The sequence below is a fragment of the Dromiciops gliroides genome, chromosome 3, assembly GCF_019393635.1.
Source record: "Dromiciops gliroides isolate mDroGli1 chromosome 3, mDroGli1.pri, whole genome shotgun sequence".
In the NCBI taxonomy this organism is placed as follows: domain Eukaryota; kingdom Metazoa; phylum Chordata; class Mammalia; order Microbiotheria; family Microbiotheriidae; genus Dromiciops; species Dromiciops gliroides.
Genome location: NC_057863.1, coordinates 55,445,578 through 55,464,630, shown reverse-complemented (window position 1 = coordinate 55,464,630; position 19,053 = coordinate 55,445,578). Strand labels below are relative to the sequence as shown.

The 19,053-nt window shown below is 43.2% G+C and overlaps 1 protein-coding gene across 1 annotated transcript in view; it reads right to left on the bottom strand.

Moving 5' to 3' along the window:
- The window catches only part of LOC122751788 (putative glycerol kinase 5), a 56,141-nt gene extending 46,272 nt beyond the window's left edge, over nt 1-9,869 (bottom strand). The window contains exon 1 of the mRNA XM_043998948.1: nt 9,663-9,869. Within this exon, the coding sequence (XP_043854883.1) occupies nt 9,663-9,869 (207 nt within the window). The remainder of the gene's footprint in view (nt 1-9,662) is intronic.
- Between the last annotated feature and the right edge of the window lie 9,184 nt (nt 9,870-19,053).

Here is a 19,053-nt window from a genome sequence, read left to right as displayed (position 1 = left end):
TCCTATTCAGTACAGGGTAACCCAAAAAGTCTTAATGTAATTTTAAACTTTAATAACTTCAGAAATATAAACACTACAAACTTTGAAAAAGTTTACAATGTTAACAATTTTAAAATTGGTTTATTTCTTATCAAAATTCAACAAAGCCACCATCTTCTGCTATCTACACGAGATTTTCTAATTTTATAAAAACTTTCAGTAGCTGCTGCTCTGTGATTAAACGGATTGCATTTGTAATCCTAGCCTTAAGACCTTCCAAAGAAGGTTTTGATGCATACAGAGCAGTTTTGATGTGACCCCACAAGAAAGAGTTTAATGGGGATAGAGCAGGTACCCAAGGTGCTCAACCAAGAGGACCTTCTCTACTGATCCATGGGCTTAGTGTGTCATCCAGAAAAAGAAAAGTCAAATAATGACATTTTAAAATAATGTTTGTCCTTAAGTTTGTAGTGTTTCTACTTCTTAAATTATTAAAGCTTAAAACTGCACTAAGATAAAATAACTAAAATATAAACTCTTAATAATTTTTGCCCTGGAGATAACAATAGAATTTGATCCACCACATGCAGATGATTAATTCAAAGGAAGGAGGAAAAACAAATATGGTCCCATTGTACTGCATGCCTGTTTTGTTTTTTTAAAGCCAGATGCTACAATGCCTTTTCCTCAATGAATCAGTGTGTGTAACACTGGAAGTGTCATTCTGTTATACAACTGCCCATCAAATGATAAGACACATTTGCTGTGCTCTGCCATGAAATGCTATTCCACTTGGGAAAATAATAAAGCTTTCTATGTTTTTGAAAACTAAAATATCACATCAACTATCTATGCCACTTCTAGCAACAAATACTGTCCTATTTCCCAATAACTTGAAGTTCTTAGAAAACAAAGAAGTAACAGAAAGAATAAAAAACTTAGGCAAGTCACAAGGAGAATAAGGCTATTTTTCTTCATTACCTGGGACAAGTCACTGCCTCAAAAGATGATGGTGCTAGCATTAAATAAAAAGAGTATAATGTAAGTATGATTGAGCTTAAATCTGTAAACTCATTTTAGCCAAGAAATAAATACTGCTCTATTTCTTCATGTTGGGAAAGAAAAGGAAAGTGATACATGTTTTTATTGTCTAAGAAGAGAATTTGCTGTTATTTTTAGAAAGCCTAGCATAAGGATATTTTAGGTTGCCAGTGAACACCCCTAATTCCAAAGGTGGCATTAGAGTTAAGAATTCTGGCCATGAAAAAACTGCAGCTATACCTTTCTAATTTCAGTAGAAAGCTGAACTCACCTGGCTGCCAGAAGCAATACTTTCTAATAACAACGAACAAGATTTGATCAAACACCCACTATGTGCTAGGTACTGGGGATAAGCCACTTGAATGCATTGGGGGAAAGGCAGCATATGGAGGTAAATGCACAATAAAAATAAGAAGCACAGGACAATGGTACCTGGCATGATCAGGAATGCCCACTCACTATCTGTATTAGGATTTGCTTGAGTTAAGTCTTGTGACAAAGGAAGGAGGGAGTACCTCATAACCTAGACAAACAGTCAGCACAAATGGCCAGAGGCAGGCAATGGAGCAGTAAGGAGGCCGGTAGATTGTGTGAAAGAGTTATGTGTAATAAAGCTGAAAAGGTGAAAAGGTAGAATGGGCTACCCTGTAAAGAGCTTTAAGTGTTAGACAGGGGAGCCTGTCCCTGATCCTAAAGAGAAGCTTGTGCACCTGGAATTGAATGAATAGAGGAGTAACATGGTAAGGCTCACAAAGCAGGTGCCAAAGGATTTCTGAACAGGAGCCCAGAATTCCAGAGTCCCCTCAGAGGCCAATCAACTCCAATCTGTAACTGAAAAAGGATCCCCTCTACATTATATTGTAATACATTTTTTCATCTAGGGCAAAGACAGTTGAAGGAGAGGAAATGGGGATGCAGGGTACAGTGACCCCTGGAGGGGGTGGCCCCAACCTTTGCTTCTGAGGGACACCACAGGACCTGGGGCTGTGACATGAACCATAGAGCAAGGAACAGGGATAATAATCCCCAAGAAAAGGTGGTGAACCCCAGTTAATCTCAGTGCCCTCTTCTAGTTCTGCTTTAGTGACAATCAATTCTTTAATAGCATACCTTATAACTTGGATGTAGCTCTCATTGCAGGGAAATTTTTCCTCATGTCAAGCTTATTGCCCCTCTGCAATTGCCCAATTTTACTTTCCACATTCTTGGGGTCAAATGTGACAAGCCTCTTCCGCAGGACCTCCTGTCCAGTGCCCTTCTCTCTGGCAAAGATAAATATCCTAATTTCTTCAACCAAACCCCATAAAACCTGAAGCTGGGCCCCTTTATCAACCTGGCTGCCCTTCTTGGCACGCAATCCATGTTCTCAACATCCTTCCTACAGTGTCTAGCCCAGAACAGGGACGATTTTCTGTGGAGAAAATAAAACATCACATTCCAGGTCTGATCTATTATCTACCTAAGCAACATGTGAGCTCAAGATATACTTTCTGAAAACTGTTAGTTAATATTTATTGAAGACCACAATAGGTGTAGATGCCTTTCCCCTCCCCCCCATACTTATAAAAGAAGAGGCTTTCCTGACCCTATGCCCTCAGGGAAAGTACAATCCAATTAGCATAAAAGAGCAATGATATGAAATACTGGACAGGAAGTTCACTAAATAAGCTTGTGTGTCTATACAATATATGACATCTACTTATAATTTCCTCTTGAAATTTTTACTTTAAACTCATCAGATTTTTGCTTCTGATTTGCTACTACCATTTTTTCCAAAGAGATACATAACCCCATTTCCTAAAGAAAAAAAGATCACTCACAAAGAATTACATAATAACTTTGGAATTTTCAGTTTCTAAGAATTCTTTCTGTTTTATTGGCCAAGGATTTTCAATTCCTAATTAAGTGCTGATTAATGTAAAAAAACTCTGGGGCAGCTAGGTGGCACAGTGGATAAAGCACCAGCCCTGGATTCAGGAAGACCTGAGTTCAAATCTAGCCTGAGACACATGACACTTACTAGCTGTGTGACCCTGGGCAAGTCACTTAACCCTCATTGCCCTGCCCCCACTCCCCAAAATGCTCTTGCACAGAGAATTTAAACGAGAACCTTTTGCAGATGTACAATGTGTTTCTACTTGTGGGAATAAGACTCAGAAACATTCCTGGGGGTGAATATCATACTTTCTCCCAAGAGTTTCTTCACCTTCTTCTTAGTCCTCATCAAGAACCTCCATTCTCTCTCTCCTCTAGCACTCTGTCCTGCCGTTACTCCTATTCTGACTTCACAAAATAGAAAAATATAGAAATAGGAATAGAAATAGAAAGCTACTTCAACCCTACATCCACCTCTGCTCTTGAATTCCTCCCTGCTTTGCCCTAGCACAGTTCCTCTCTTGCCAAATTTCCATCCTGAACTATTCCCACCATCCACTTCCTACACTCCTGCTCACCAGCCATGAACAAAACCTGAGGAAATCTCACAAACTTACTGAATGGAAGATCACAAATTCATGCTGTCCCACTTCAAGTGGGCCCTTCCTGAAGCAAGGGATTGTGGTTGTTTTATTTCTGATTCCCTCTCATCACACCACAGAATCTATTCCAAGCTTTCTCCTTTTCTCCTGAAGGTACTCATACCCTCTCCCTAGCTGCTCTCTCAGAGGAAGACCTTGCCTTGACTCTTCTGTTCTTGTTGTAAAGTGGTTTTTTAGTCGTGTCCAACTCTTTATGACTCCATATGTAGCTTTCTTGTTTTCTTTTTTAGTGAGGCAATTGGGGTTAAGTGACTTGCCCAGGGTCACACAGCTAGTAAGTGTTAAGTGTCGCGACCTAGCTGCCCCTATATGTAGTTTTCTTGAGAAAGACAGTGGAGTAATTTTCCATTTCCTTCTCCTGCTCATTTTACAGATGAGGAAACTGAGGCACACAGGATTTAGTGACTTTGAGGATATTAGACATGAGTGAGGGATCTTCTCTCCAATTCTTTTCATTTCATAATCCCTAGACATCATCTCTCATTCTCTTCATCTCTCCTCCAGTCTCTGACAAGGGGTTGGCTCTTTTCTGGGCCAAGACCAATACTTCTATATGTGACTCAATTATCAATCAATCAGCATTTATTAAATTCTTACTATGTGCCAGGCACTGTGCTACGTGCTGGGGATACAAAAGGAAAAAGGCAGCCCCTGCCCTCCCGAAGCTCACAATTTGATGGGAGAGAAAACATGCAAACAAGTTCTATACAGGCTAAATCAAAAATAATTAACAGAGGAGAGGCACTGTAATCAAGAGGGGTTGGAAATACATAGGATCCCTTCCCCTCCTGTCACCTCGGATTTCTGACTCAATCATGGCCCCCTCAAATCTTTGATCCTTTCCTATTGACTGGTTCCTTCTCTGTTTTCAAATATGCTCATGTCTCAGTCTTTAAAAAAAACCCACTCTCACTAGACTCTACCATCTCCCTCTTCCTTTTCTTAGCCAAACTCCTTGAAAAAGTTGCCTATAAGTCACTCCCTCCCTTTCTTTTTTCTCCTCTGCCTCACTCTTCAATCTCTTCCAATCTGGCTTTCCACTGAATCATTCACCCAAAACTGTGCTCTCCAAAGTTTCCAAAGATCTTTTAGCTGTCCACTCTGATGGTCCTCTTCTTCCCCCTCCCCTCTGGGCAATGAGGGTTAAGTGACTTGCCCAGCGTCATACAGCTGGTTAAGTGTCAAATGTCTGAGGCTACATTTGAACTCAGGTCTTCCTGCATCCAAGGCCCATGCTTTATGATGGTGCTCTTCTTAGCCCTAATCCCTCTTTACCCTCTTTATCTGCTGTATTTGACCCTGCTGACCATACTCTACTCCTGGACATTCTTTCCAAGCACTGCTCTATCCTAGTTCTCTTCTTGTCTAACCACATTCTTCAGTCGCCTTTTGCTGGCTCACAATCCTTATCACAGCCCCTCACTGTGAGTGTTCTCATCCTCCACTTTCTCTTCCCCCTCTCTTGGTGACCTGGACAGCTCCATGGATATAAGTATCATCTCTATGCACATGACTCCCAGAACAGCACGTCCAGCCCCAAGGTCTCCCTGAGTTTCACTCCCAAATCCCCAATGGCCTACTGGATATTTCAAATGGAATCTACTGGAAACATCAAACTGAACTTGTCTACAAGGAAACAGGTTGCCTTTACCCCCAAACTTCTCTATCTCTTTTGAAAGCAACGTCATCCTTCTTGCTTTCAAAATTCTGGCATTATCCTGAACTCCATACTCTTCCACATCCCACACACCCAATCATTTTCCAGACCTTGCCATTTCTACCTTTCTAGCAATTCTCAATATGATCCCTTATCTGCACTCACCTCATGTGCCACCACCTTAGTGCCAGCCTTTGTCACCTCTGCCCTCCACTGATGCCACAGCCTCCTGATTGGCCTCCCTGCCTTGTCTCTCTCTATGCCAGTACATCCTCCCATGGCTGCCAAAGCCATTTTCCTTAAGCCCTGTTCTTAGCATGTGAAAGCTCTACCTCAACCAACTTCAGTAGATTCCTATTATCTGTAGGATGAAATAGAAACTCATCTGTTTCTCTTTGAATGCCTTATACAGCTTGGGGCCAGCCTCCCACTGGATGCTCTAGCCAGAGGGACCTCTTCTCTGTCCCTCACTTGCATTTCCTTTCTCCAGCCATCTCCATCCCAGAATGCACTCCTTCCTTCCCTCAGCCTCAGGGTCTCTTCCTTTAAGAAGAAGCAGACATCATCTCCTGCATGAAGCCTCTACAGATGTCCCCACTGGCTCCCCTGTATTCAGTTACTGGGTATGATTTTGTATGTATTTATTAACCTTGTATTGGGGCTCTAAGTATTTTTATAAGTCCCCCTTGTCTCCCCCAGAAGAATGTCAGCTCATTGGGAGTCAGGATCACTTTGTACTTGAATCCCCAGCCTAGGCGCTTGAATAAAGACTTGTTGACTGCTTGCTACAAAGTAGTTAAAAGGCACTGAGGGTTTCTTTTCAGATTTGGAGTGGAAGTATCTGTGAGCTCAGGGAGTGGGCTCAAGGGCCAGTTCACTGCTCCTGGATCTCCTCATAAAGGTAAGGGCATAGTGTAACCTCAAAAGAAATGCTGAAGGCAATGATTTATGTACCTAGCCCCTGACAGAACCTGCTCAAAGGCACTTCCTGGAGGCCACACTTAAGACCAACAAGAGATGGAAAGAGGCCAATCGATAACAAGGAAATGGGGAGAGAAGCAACAGAAGCACAGAAGGAACAGTTCTTTCCAGCTTCTTCCAAACCCAGACAATGGGGACTTCTAGGCTACTTGTGTACTTTTCCTTTAACCCTTTGTTGTCAACCCCGAGGTTGACAAAACTTAACTCCCCAATGGAAGAATAAAGTTCATGACCTAACTACCTTATACATTGAATCACCAGCCCCCAGTTACAGAACTTCTTTTTGCTCTTAATGACCCAGCAAAGTCAGTGCTTCTAGCACCAGTGACCATTTCAGCACATTTAGAAAATATTTTTTCTGGATTTTCTTCTCAGAATAAGCCAGAGGTGGAGTCACATCAGAGACCTGACTTCTGTCCAGCCAAAAGTAGTTCACCGTTTTTCTTTCTCAGGGATTGATAATCTAACCATTTATTATCTTTGCTTTTTGAGAGGGCAATAACCTACTGTCCTGGAACTCTGCTCCAAATCCCTTCAATTCCGGGCTGTAAAACAATTTAGTCAAAGCTCCCTTCCCTGGCCATGACTCCCTGCTCCCTTATACCCATCTCTGGCAGTTCTAATCCCTATTCCACTGTTCCCTATTCTTTCAAGGTAGCCTCTGGAACCCTATTCTATTGTTAATATTAGGCCCATGGGTCCCTCCTCCATTTCTTTGTATATAGTTTGTATTTACCTATAGATGTACATGCCCATCAATTAAATGTCAGTCCTTTGCGGTCAGGCGCTGTTTCAGTTTTGTCTTTGTACCTTCAGTGCCCAGCAGAGTCAGACACACTTAGTAAGCATTTAATAAGTGTGTGAAGAATTTAATACCAAATGGAGAAATGTGAATAAACCTGCTATCTCCTGTGTATGTAATATACCAATGCCCCTATATGAGTAGTGTCTGAAGGACTGATATGTTGGTCTGAATCTTTCATATGGTTCTACTGCATTCAAAAAGATGCTTTTTCCAACAAGCATTTACTGGGCATCCCCATGATAGGCAGGTGCCAGGGGCACAAAGACAAATGGAAAGACCCTCAAGAAGCTTCTGTTGTACTGGAGTCGGGGAGCAGAGAATACCACACATAAACACACACTGTTTCAGGAACTAAGGGGATCAGGCTCCTTCATACATAGAGATGAGTGTATGACTGAATTGTAACCATCAAGCAATCAGCACAGAGTCCCTATGCCAGGCACTGGGCCAGCAGGCCATTTGTTTTGAGTTGATTTCCCCAATGTGGCCACCAGTTACATGGTTGGCCTCCCTGGTGCTCTGTTTTCATCTAATATGACCAACAGAATGCACAGCTGTTGGGCAGGGTGAGAGCCCCAGGATTTCTCTGTACATAACTAACAGTCTTTTCCTCCTTCTCCTCCCTCCCCTTACTGGGATCAAACTGGAAATGGAACCTTAATCAACAGCCTATTCTAACTTGCTCTTCCACAGGGAAGGGGGAAAAAAGGTAGAGGACTTCAGTGCTAAACTTGCTAACTGATTCAGGATACTTGGTACCATAATATGTTAATTACAAGGTCATTTTCAATGACTGGTTCATGAAGCAGCTTTATTTGGTCTCATAAAATTCCCCCTCTCCTCCCACTACTTATTCTTAATGTATTCTTGGATTATATTAGGAACAAATAAACATTCACCTTTTTGATACTAATCCTCAAGCTAAATTTAGCTGTTACACTTGAGAAATAAGAAAAGGGTTTCTTTGGATGTTTTGTTTTGTTTTTTTGCAAAGAATCAATGAAACTTGTACTGCAAAATCAAATTCTTGATAATATTCACAGGTAAAAAAGTTTTGATGATGAAACACTATTATGGAAACTTGATCAGGTCTTTGAAATGCAGGAACCCTATACAAGGAATGCTTCTTGGGATCTGTATGATAAACTAAACACATGCTTCGGGGAAAAGGTCTACACTCTAAAGTGTTACTTAACGGATGGGTACCATCCTTAGGGCTTTTTGTCACATGAAAAGAAATAAACAATTATTTAAATTCTCAAAAAGAACTTAATAGCATCAAGAAGCAATGAAATATTTGAAAGAATGTCCAAATAATTCATCTTGGGAATAGAAGTAAATACGAGAGCAATTTATTAAAGACCATTTTGGCATGCTCTCTCCAAAGTGGAGTAGTCATTTACTTACTACTATTAATTATGCAAAGCAAAGACTCTCAGGAAATCTAGAAAACTAGGAAAAGTCAAATGGGGTCACAAGTCAAATATTAAAGGAGATTCCATACTGGCCCCAAAGAAAGATGAAATCAAAACAGAGAAACATGGCTGTCAATCTTCTAATAGCTAGCTAGTGATGGCAAACACAGGACTGACTGCTTGAGAAAGTCCCATTATAGGCATGCCAAGAAAACATTAGGACAGAGAGTCTGCTTGGAAAGCAGCACTGATAGGTGATGGCAAGGAATAAAAAAAAAAAAGGCACCTGTAAAACTTAAAAAAAAAAAAAAGCAGACATTAGGACTAAAGAAACAGAAATGGTACGGGAATCTGAAATGAAGAAACATACTGAGAAGCCAGTCAATCAGAGTTGGCAGTCCTCCTGAGGCTGATAAACTAACTGATCGGGTGTCAACACTTGCAAGAAAGTGAAGCAAGCAGACTCTGACTTGGATTCCCCGAGCAGAGGCCATTCCTCCAGGTGACACCAAACGAGCCCAAGAACCAGGCTGGAAGTGTGTTTACACATACCACATAGCCCACTCCTTCCAGCCTGAGTGACCTTGATAAAAAACAATTCTGCTCTTCTCCAGAGAGACACTTGGAAGAGGGATGGGGAAAGGCTTAAAGCCTCCAAATAATGTCCAGAGAGAGGCCATAAAGTAAAGAGGAACAGTCAGGAAATGGAGGTAAATGTGCTACAGCGGAGGACCTAGGTTCACATGCTGTCATTTAGCTACGCTGGGCCTCAGTTTCCCCATCTGTAAGGAGGAGGGGGTGGGTCGGTCTGCACAGCCTCAGCGAGGTCCCTTCCCGCTCCAAGTCTGCGATCCTATTGGTGTGACTTTAGGCTGGGCTGGGTATGGTCCTTTTATAAATGGCCAATCTGGGCCTCAGCTTCCCCATCTGTAAGGAGGAGGGGGTGGGTCAGCACAGCCTCTGAGGTCCCTTCCCGCTCCAAGTCTGCGATCCTATTGGTGTGACTAAGGGCTGCCCTGGGTATGGTCCCCGGGCCTCAGTTTCCCCATCTGTAAGGAGGGACACGGCCCTGCAGCCACGGCGCCTCGCCCCCCGCGGCGCCCTCGGAGGGCAGAGCACGCCCGGGGGAGGGGTCTGGGGTGGGGGGGCCGCCCCCAGTGCCCGCGCCCCCGGGCGGGCGAGACCGCGTGCTCCCCTCCTACCCCGCTCCGGGCGCTCGCCCGCCCGGCCCGCGGGGTCCCGGTCACCTTCTGGCTGCTGGAGCCGTGGATCCGAGCGGCCCGGTCATAGACGTGGCAGCGGATCACGCTGCTGCCCACGTCCAGCCCCAGCACATAGCCCGGCCCGGGCGGGTCCGGCGGCGCGGGGCCCTGGCTCGGGCGAGCCCCTGCCTCCTCCGGCTTCGCCTCGGCCTCGGCCTCGGCTTCGGCGGGGGCGGGAGGCGGCACCGACATCGCGGGGCCGGAACCACCAGTGCTGCCGTGGCGCCCAATGGCTCGGCAGCCAACCGCTCCCCAACTGCCGCTGGCGCCGCCGCCACGGGCCCTAGCCTAGCTCTAGAGGCAGGCGGGGGCGGGGCGAGCTCGACGCCCCGCCCCTGTCGCGACGTCACGTTACCCCGGCCAATGAAGCCGCAGGGGCGGCGCCCGAGTGCCGCCGCCGCATCCTCGCCTGCCCGGGCAGCGGATCGGCTGAAGTGCCTGTGCACGGGGCCGCGCTCCAGGCTGATTATACCAGCGGAGAGTCCCTGGTGCCCCGCCTCCACACGAGGCCTCTTCTCCCCAACCCAGCTACCGCCCTTCCCGCCCCCACCCCCTAATTAGGCGAACAAATATTGATTAAGCACCCGGTGCATTACACCCCCCACCCAGCGAGGTAGGTGCTCTGAGGATCCCCATTTTCCATCTGAGGAAACTGAGGCAGGCGGTGGTTAAGTGACTCTCCCCGCGTCTCGTGGCCAGAAAAATGGTCGAGGAACCGTTTGAACTTGTGCCTGATTCTTCGCCCCTCCATCTAATTATCATTGCATTTATCTTGTATTTACTTCTTGGACCACAAGTTGCCTCCCAGGGCGTGATTTATTTTGTTGATTGTCTTGAATTAAGAACGTTTTAGGGGGCAGCTAGGTGGCGCAGTGGATAAAGTATCGGCCCTGGATTCAGGAGTACCTGAGTTCAAATCCAGCCTCAGACACTTGACACTTACTAGCTGTGTGACCCTGGGCAAGTCACTTAACCCCCATTGCTCCGCAAAAAAAAAGAAAGTGTTAGTGATGCAGAATAAACTTAAAAATTGTATGCATACAACTCCCCTCACCCCCTCCCTCAGCCTGGTTGTTAAACATTTAATAGCACACCCATGTCCATATTGAAGAACCTATGACCTATAGCTGAGCAAGGAGGGCAGTGGAAGGCTCAGGAAATGAAGTCATCATCAGACTGGCGACGTTAGGATAATAATATGATCATTATTATAGTTTAGGAAAACAGCCACCGGCGTTTTATAGAGTGCTTGAGGTCTGCAAAGCGCTTTCCATCTATCCGCTCACATGAGCCTCCCAGCAGCCCCTGATGCCTCTGAACGCTTCCAAGCCAGAACCCAGTGCCTGCCCTCCTCTACACTCCCTGCCAGACTTGCCTGTGGCTGTTGAAGTTGCCACCATTCTGCAGGGTATCACCTGGATCCCTCAGTCTCATCTGTCCCACTTAGCCAGTCCTAATCATCTAACCCCATCTCATCATCTTTGGGGGTAGGTCGTTTGTCTTTGTCCTAGTCCATTCAGGCGCTCATCACCCCTCCCCCGATTACTGCTTCTGACCTTGTAACTTGCTTCGCTTCTCTTCCTTTTCCACCTTGGCCACTGGTCAGTCACTCACCCACATGGGCCAAAGCCAGCCTGGGTGGACTCCTTCATTCCTCTACTCCTCATTCTCTTGACTTCCAGGGAGGAACCTTCTTTTCTTCAGCTGCTTTCTCCAATTAGAATGTAAGCCCCTTAAAGGCAGGGCCTGTGTCTAGCTTCTGTTTGTATTCCCAGCATTTGGCAAAGGGCCTGGAGCACAGTGTTGAATAAATGCTTGTGGCTGCCAAAGTGCTTTTCCTAAAGCACAGGACTTTCCTTGTCATCACTCAATAACCTAGGGGCTCCCTATTACCTTCAGGGTGAAATGCCTCTTTGGCCATTTAAAAATCTTCATATTTTCCATGAGACCATATTCATTATTCCCTCTGGGCCTTCTAATCCATTCATCTATTCGTGCTTGCATTTTTCTTTATAAAAAATAACTGGGGGCAGCTAGGTGGTGCAGTGGATAAAGCACCGGCCCTGGATTCAGAAGTACCTGAGTTCAAATCCAGTCTCAGACACTTGACACTTACTAGCTGTGTGACCCTGGGCAAGTCACTTAACCCTCATTGCCCCACAAAAAAACCCACAAAAAACTGCTGAGTATAGACACTGCTCTAGTTCTCCTTTCTTTGTTTCACAATAACTCATCTATCCAAATTTCTTTATATTCTTCATGCTTAGAATGTTTTTCTTTTATTCAATTTTTCTTGTATAAAATGACTAATATGGTAATGTTTTACATAATTGTACATTTATAGCCCATATCTGATTGCTTGCCTCCTCAGGGAAGGAGGGAGGGAGGGTTAAAAATTGGAACCCAAAATTATAAATAAAAAATGTTTATTACTTTTAAAAATTTTACTTTATTTTCAATTTCCTGAACAAACCAGTATTTCCATAACATAGTACAATAAAAAGATGATTACTTATGTTCATATTCTCTTTTTATTTTGTGGGGCAATGGGGGTTAAGTGACTTGCCCAGGGTCACACAGCTAATAAGTGTCAAGTGTCTGAATTTGGATTTGAACTCAGGTTCTCCTGAATCCAGGGCCAGTGCTTTATCCACTGCGCCACCTAGCTGCCCTGATGATTACTTATGAAACTGCAAGTCTACCATGTACAACTGCAAATATACAACAAAGTTATCATATAAATTTCTTTTTTTCTTCCCTCCTCCCCCACTCTAGAGTTGACCATCATTAGACACAAATAGGTATGTATGTGTAAAATTATTTTATACATATTTCTATTTATGAGTTCTTTCTCTGGATGCAAATTGCATCTTTCTTCATATGTCCTTTATTTTTAATTTGTGTATTTATAATAGTCAAAATGACTTAGTTCCTTAAAGTTCTTAAAACAGTATTGCTGTTAATGTATACAGTGTTTTTTCATCATTTCATACATGCTTTTCTAACATCGAGCTCATCATTTCTTATAGCACAGTAGTATTCCATCACAACCATACACCACAACTTGTTCAATCATTCCCCAGTTGATAAGGATCCCTTCAATTTCCAGTTTTTTGCCACCACTAAGAGAGTGGTTATAAATATCCCATTCACATTCAAAGTTATAATTTCTGTTTATGAATTTCCCTCCATCTTATTTTTATTCACTATCTTCTTTCTGAGCTTCTCTTTTTTACCCTATCCCTGGTACCTTATCTTTTCCTCCCACCCCCACTTCACCCACCCTTCCAAAAGTCCCTCCCCTCTCCTATCCCCCAGTTTTCTCACCTCTCTACACATTCAGAAGACTTCCACATGTACATGTTGTTTCTTCTTCAACCCATGTAAGAGTAAGGTTTCTAGATCACCAGCCCTCCACCCTGACCTGCTTCCTCTGTATTAGTTCTTCCTTTCACACCCCATTTTTATAATATAATTGCTCCCTTTTACATTTTTCCACCCAATTTTGTTTTTTAGAATTACCTCATCATACATAGCTCATCCCCAACCTTTATTTCAAACTACCTTAATAACAATGACAGTTTTAAGAATACTGGTAACAGGGGCAGCTAGGTGGAGCCGTGGATAAACACTGGCCCTGGATTCAGGATTAACTGAGTTCAAATCCAGCCTCAGACACTTGACACTTACTAGCTGTGTGACCCTGGGCAAGTCACTTAAACCCCATTGCCCCACAAAAAAAATAAAATAAAGTAAAATAGAGCTTCTTTAATAAAAATTTTTTTTTTAAAAAAAAAATACTGGTAACATTTTCCTATATATTATAAGTAAATAAGTTGACCCTACTGAGTACCTTATGTAAACTGAGGCAAACGCTCTTAACGGAATTTGGAGGGGAAGACCAGAGAAAGACGATGCCTGTAAAAATTAAAAGAAAGGTTTTATTAAGCAGGGAAGAAAATCTAGCATCATCATGGGTGCTAGCCAGACTGTTGCTGAGTAGGGCTCCATGCAATATATTACAAGGGTTTATATACTGTTTAAACAAAGGCAGGTAAGGAAAGGCCCACTCCCAAAGGAAGGGATGTGTATATAAGGAATTATAGGGGTGGAGGATGTGGCTTTTGATGCACAAATAAGGAGGTATTCTTGCTGACTGTCAGTTCTTTTCAAGGTCTAGATGAGGAGATCTTTTAAAAAAACAAAAAGAATTATAGCCAAAGATAAGGTCCATATCCAGTCACATATCCTGCAGTCAGGTTACCCTTTGATTGGCTTCAGTTACTGAACATCCAGCTAGGTTTACTCTGCAAAGGATTGTTGGTGTGTTAGCCAATGAAGCCAGGATTTATATGGTTATTCTGATTACTTGGATAATTGGGGGTGGGTGGGAGGATGGGGGACTCAAGCAAATCAAGGTACCCATTTTCACACCCATAATTATTCTGTAATGTTTTCCTTATATTCATTTTGAATCATTGCTATCAAATTTTCCATTGTGTTCTAGTCTTTTTGTTACAAATACCTGAAGTCCTTCAGTTGGTCAAATATCCACTTTTTTTCCATTCAGGATTATACTCAACTTTTCTGGGTAAATTTTTCTTTGATGCAGCTCCAGCTCTTTTGCTCTTCAAAATATAATGTTCCAAGACCTATGGTATTTTGGAGTACAAGCCACTTGGTCTTGTGAAATCCTGACTGTATTTCTGCAGCATTGAAGTTGTTTTTTCTTGTTTGCAACATTTTCTCCTTAACCTGGAGTTTTGAAACTTGGCTATGACATTCCTGTAAGTTTTCTTCCTAGGATGGCTTTCAGGTGGTGAATAGTAGATTTCTTTTTTCTATTTCTACTTCATCCTCTTGTTTTTCAGGGCAACTTTCCTTAATAATTTTTTGTAATTGTATTTTGTAAAATTGTATTTCTTGTAACATTGTATTTTCATAACTTTCAGGTAGTCTGACAAGTATTATATTATCTCTCCATCTTTTGTCCATATCAATTGTTTTAATAATGAGGTATTTTAGAATCTCTTCTATTTTTTTCTAGTTTTCTTATTTCTTGGTGTCTTATAATATCATTCAGAGGAATTCTTGCCCAATTCTAGTTTTCAGGGAGTTATTTTCTTAAGATTTTGATCTTCTGTTTCTAATTGGTTAACTTTCTTTTCATAATTTTCTAGGATTGCTTTTATTCTTTTCCCCAATTTTTCTTCAATCTCTTTTATTTGATTTTTAAATTCATTTTTAAGTTCTTGCTGTTTGTTGATTCAGTGGAGGTGGCTTGTAGGTGTCTATACTTCAGTCAGGCCAAACCTCAGCCCCTGGAGGCCCTGTCTTTTCTGAGTTATCTTAGGAGGACAACTGCTTTACCCCTTTATTTTTGCTGCCCTACCTTCATTTTGTGGTGATATTCTGTCTGTGGAGGAAATCTGGAGAGCCTGGAAATTTCTGATCTACTTTGCCATCTTACCAGAATCTTACCTCCCCCAGTAGAAATAGAAATTAATTTTAAAACATAAATAGCTGTAAATATACAGTGGATTGACTTTGGTATTTAAGATTGTGTATATTGGGGCAGCTAGGTGGCACAGTGGATAAAGCACCAGCTCTGGATTCAGGAGGACCTGAGTTCAAATCCAACCTCAGACACTTGACACTTACTAGCTGTGTGACCCTGGGCAAGTCACTTAACCCCCATTGCCCTGGAAAAAAAAAGATTGTGTATAATAAACATATTAAGCTATAATTTAAGAAATCTTCATAACCCTGTCCCCTTCTTACCTTTCCAGACTTCTTACATTTTATTCCCCTCAGTTCCCTCTACAATCCAGCAACATAACCTAGAATATGATTCCTCCTGCCCATACATTTGCACTGACTGTCCCCCATGCCTGGAATGCTCCACCATTCAGTAAATAATTATTCCTCTCCTGCTAGGTGCCAGGAGGAATACAAAAAGAGGCAAAATACAGCTCTTGCCTTGGAGCAGTTTGCAATCTAACAAGGGAGACAACATGCAAACAAATATACGCCATATAAGCTATTGACAGGATAAATAGGGAATAACTAACAGAGGGAAGGCACTGAAATTAAGAAGGGCTGGGGAGGGGCAGCTAGGTGGCGCAGTGGATAGAGCACCGGCCCTGGAGTCAGGAGTACTTGAGTTCAAATCTGGCCTCAGACACAACACTTACTAGCTGTGTGACCCTGGGCAAGTCACTTAACCCCAATTGCCTCACTAAAAAAGAAAAAAAAAGAAGGGCTGGGGAAGCCTTCCTGCAGAACATGGGATTTTAGTTGGGATTTAAAGGAAGTCAGGGAGTTCAGTGCCGTCTCACCTCAGCCTCTTAATTTTCTTGGCTTCCTTTGAGACTTAGCTCAAATCCAGCCTTATATAGGTAGCCTTTCCTGGTTCCCTGTCTCCCCCAGCTGCTAATGCCTTCCCCTTTTGGATTACTTTCCATCTGCTCTGTACCCACCTTGTATGTACCTAGTTATTGATATATTTTCTCTCCCATTCGAATGTACCCTGCTTGAGGCCATGGGCTGTTTGTTGCCTTTTATCTATCTATCTATCTATCTATCTATCTATCTATCTATCTATCTATCTATCTATCTATCTATCTATCTATCTATCTATTGATGTGTTTGTTTGTTTATTTATTTATTTATTTGCATCCCCAGCATTTAGCACAGTGCCCAGCATGTAGTAGGTGCTAATATAAATGTTTATTGACTGACTGACCAAGTTTTGATCTGTGTTGATGAAGGGACTTCAGTGTCAACAAAAATCACAAATCCTTCACTAAAATAAGCACCATGTAAGATGTATGAACAGAAAGATCAAGGAAGATAAATATCTAAGTAAACAGGTTTGGATGAAAGGGAATCAAGCCAGGAGGTAAAGTCTTCCTGGGCTGGGGGCCTGCCTAGGGAGCTGTGCCTGAGACCAAGTTCATGGACTCTCATCCCCCTCTTAGTTATAGTAACACCAGGAAACCATGTTACTCCAAGTAGGTGTCAAGACCTGGGCCTGTACCAGGACTGTATTAGTCCTTAGGTACAGTCCACCACATACGCCAAGTTAATTTGCCGGCTGTGCTAGGGCTGCAGCCAGGCAGGGACTCGAGTGTCCTGTGCATATCACACCAATGCTCCAGGGGCCTGTGCCCCCTGCTGCACACCTGGGACCTCTGCATGGACTATGCCAGAGCCAGGCCTAGATGAGCCTGGGGTCTCTGGGATAGATCCCCTCAGAGTGGGTCTGACCTGGTGTTCTGTAAAGCCCATGGGGCTTTTTGGCTCAGCTAAAGTGGAGGGGGAGGGGCACCAGCCCCTCTTACACAGAAAAAAAACCCCTGAGGGCCTAAGGCTTTTTAATCTCAGCCCAAAGGCAAGGTCCGCAAATCAAAATAAATTCCCAACCCACATGTACAAAAATATTTATAGCTGCTCTTTTTGTGGTGGCAAGGAATTGGAAATTGAGGGCTTGCCCATCAATTGGGGAATGGCTGAACAAGTTGTGGTATATGAATGTAATGGAATACTATTGTGCTGTAAGAAACAACGAGCAGGAGGAGTTCAGAGAAACCTGGAAGGACTTGCATGGGCTGATGATGAGTGAGAGGAGCAGAACCAGAAGAACATTGTACACAGTATCATCAGCATTGTGTGTTGATCTACTGTGATGGACTAGATTCTTCTCACCAATGCAATGGTACAGAAGAGTTCCAGGGGACCCATGATGGAAGGGGATCTCCAAATCCAGGAAAAAAAAAAAAAGAACTGTGGAGTAGAGATGCTGAATGAACCATACTATTTCTTTGGCTTTTGGTGCTGCTGTTTTTCTATTTTGAGGTTTTTCCTCATTGCTCTGATTCTTCTCTTATAATATGACTAATGCAGAAATACGTTTAATGTTATTATGTGTATATATATATATATTTTATATATATATATATATAACCTATATCAGATTACCTGCTGTCTAGGGGAGGGATGCGGGAGAGGAGGGAGGGAGAAAAATCTGAAATTGGAAAGCTTGCATAAAAAAATGTTGAGAACTATTTTTACATGTAACTGGAAAAAAATGCAATACTTTTATCAGAAAAAAAAATCCCCACATCTATCTCTTAAATTGTTGTAACAAACAAATAATATGTGTAAAGCATGAGATCCAAGCTTGGGGACACCCCAGTATGCATGGAAAGCCTCGGGCAAGCCCTGGGATCCCTCTGCCCAACTGGGTGGGGGTTTGCAGGGAAACCCCCTGCACCAGCTGGCCTTGAGCATGTCTCTGGGGGTGCCAACAAATTAGCTTGGGGCGCATGGGCAGTTAGCCGAAATTTCCCATGAAAGAAAGGGTCTTTTATGCGGAAGCACAAGCGGCGTGAGGTGGTGGCTTTCGCTTAGTGGGGAGCATGTAGTGAAGACCAAGTGAAAGGGAGAACTGAGAAAGGAGACACAGGGGAGTGTGGAGCTACAGAGAAAGAAGAGCTGGTGGGCAGCTGATGGTGAGGAGGACAGTAGACAAGAGGGGGAAGTAGTAAGAAGACCATGGGTCAGTCGGTAGAAGGAAGAAGGGTAGACGAGCGAGGGCGCAGCTGGAGAAAGGACCAAGTGCCCCGAGAGAGGTAGAGTGAAGGAGCTATGGGGCTCGACCAAGAGTTCATGGTGGCAGGTAAGAGACACGCAGGGGATAGGCAGCAGCTGAGTTCGTATAGCAAGTTCACAGGTTGTATTTCTTACTTTTCTACATTTATTTCTAAGTTTGTTCCATATCAATAAACCCTGTTTTTGTTTCTTTGAAAAGAGGCTTTTTCTTATCAGTCTGGGAGAAGCAGATGGGGAGGGGATAGCCCCCTTACAGATTGGAAGCTCTGGCCAGGCTCTCACAGACTGACAAGGCAGATGGGCAGGCAGATAATAGCAGGCAGATGCTGAGCCAGCTAATTTGAGCTATAGAAAAATTTTCAGACTGGCAACCCAGATGGGATTTACAACCCGGCTATAGAAAGTCACAGATTAACTATAGGAGCTAGTTATAGTTTTTTCAGATAGCCAGCCAGCAGGAGTTTTCAGATAAAATTTTTTCACTTGCAACATCTCTCAAATAAACCCAGTTCTGTCCTCTGGCACTGCCACTGCTCTGGCACAAACCCTCACCCCCCTCATGCCTTGATGATTGCAATAGCCTGCAGGCAAGTATGCTGACCTCAAATCTCTCCCCACTCCAATCCATCCTCCATTCAGCTACTGAAATGATCTTCCTAAAACACAGGATCATATCACCTCATCCTACCCAATAAACTCCATTGGCTTCCTGTTGCCTCTAGGGAAAAATACAAAATGTTTTTTGGCATTCAGAATCCTTCAT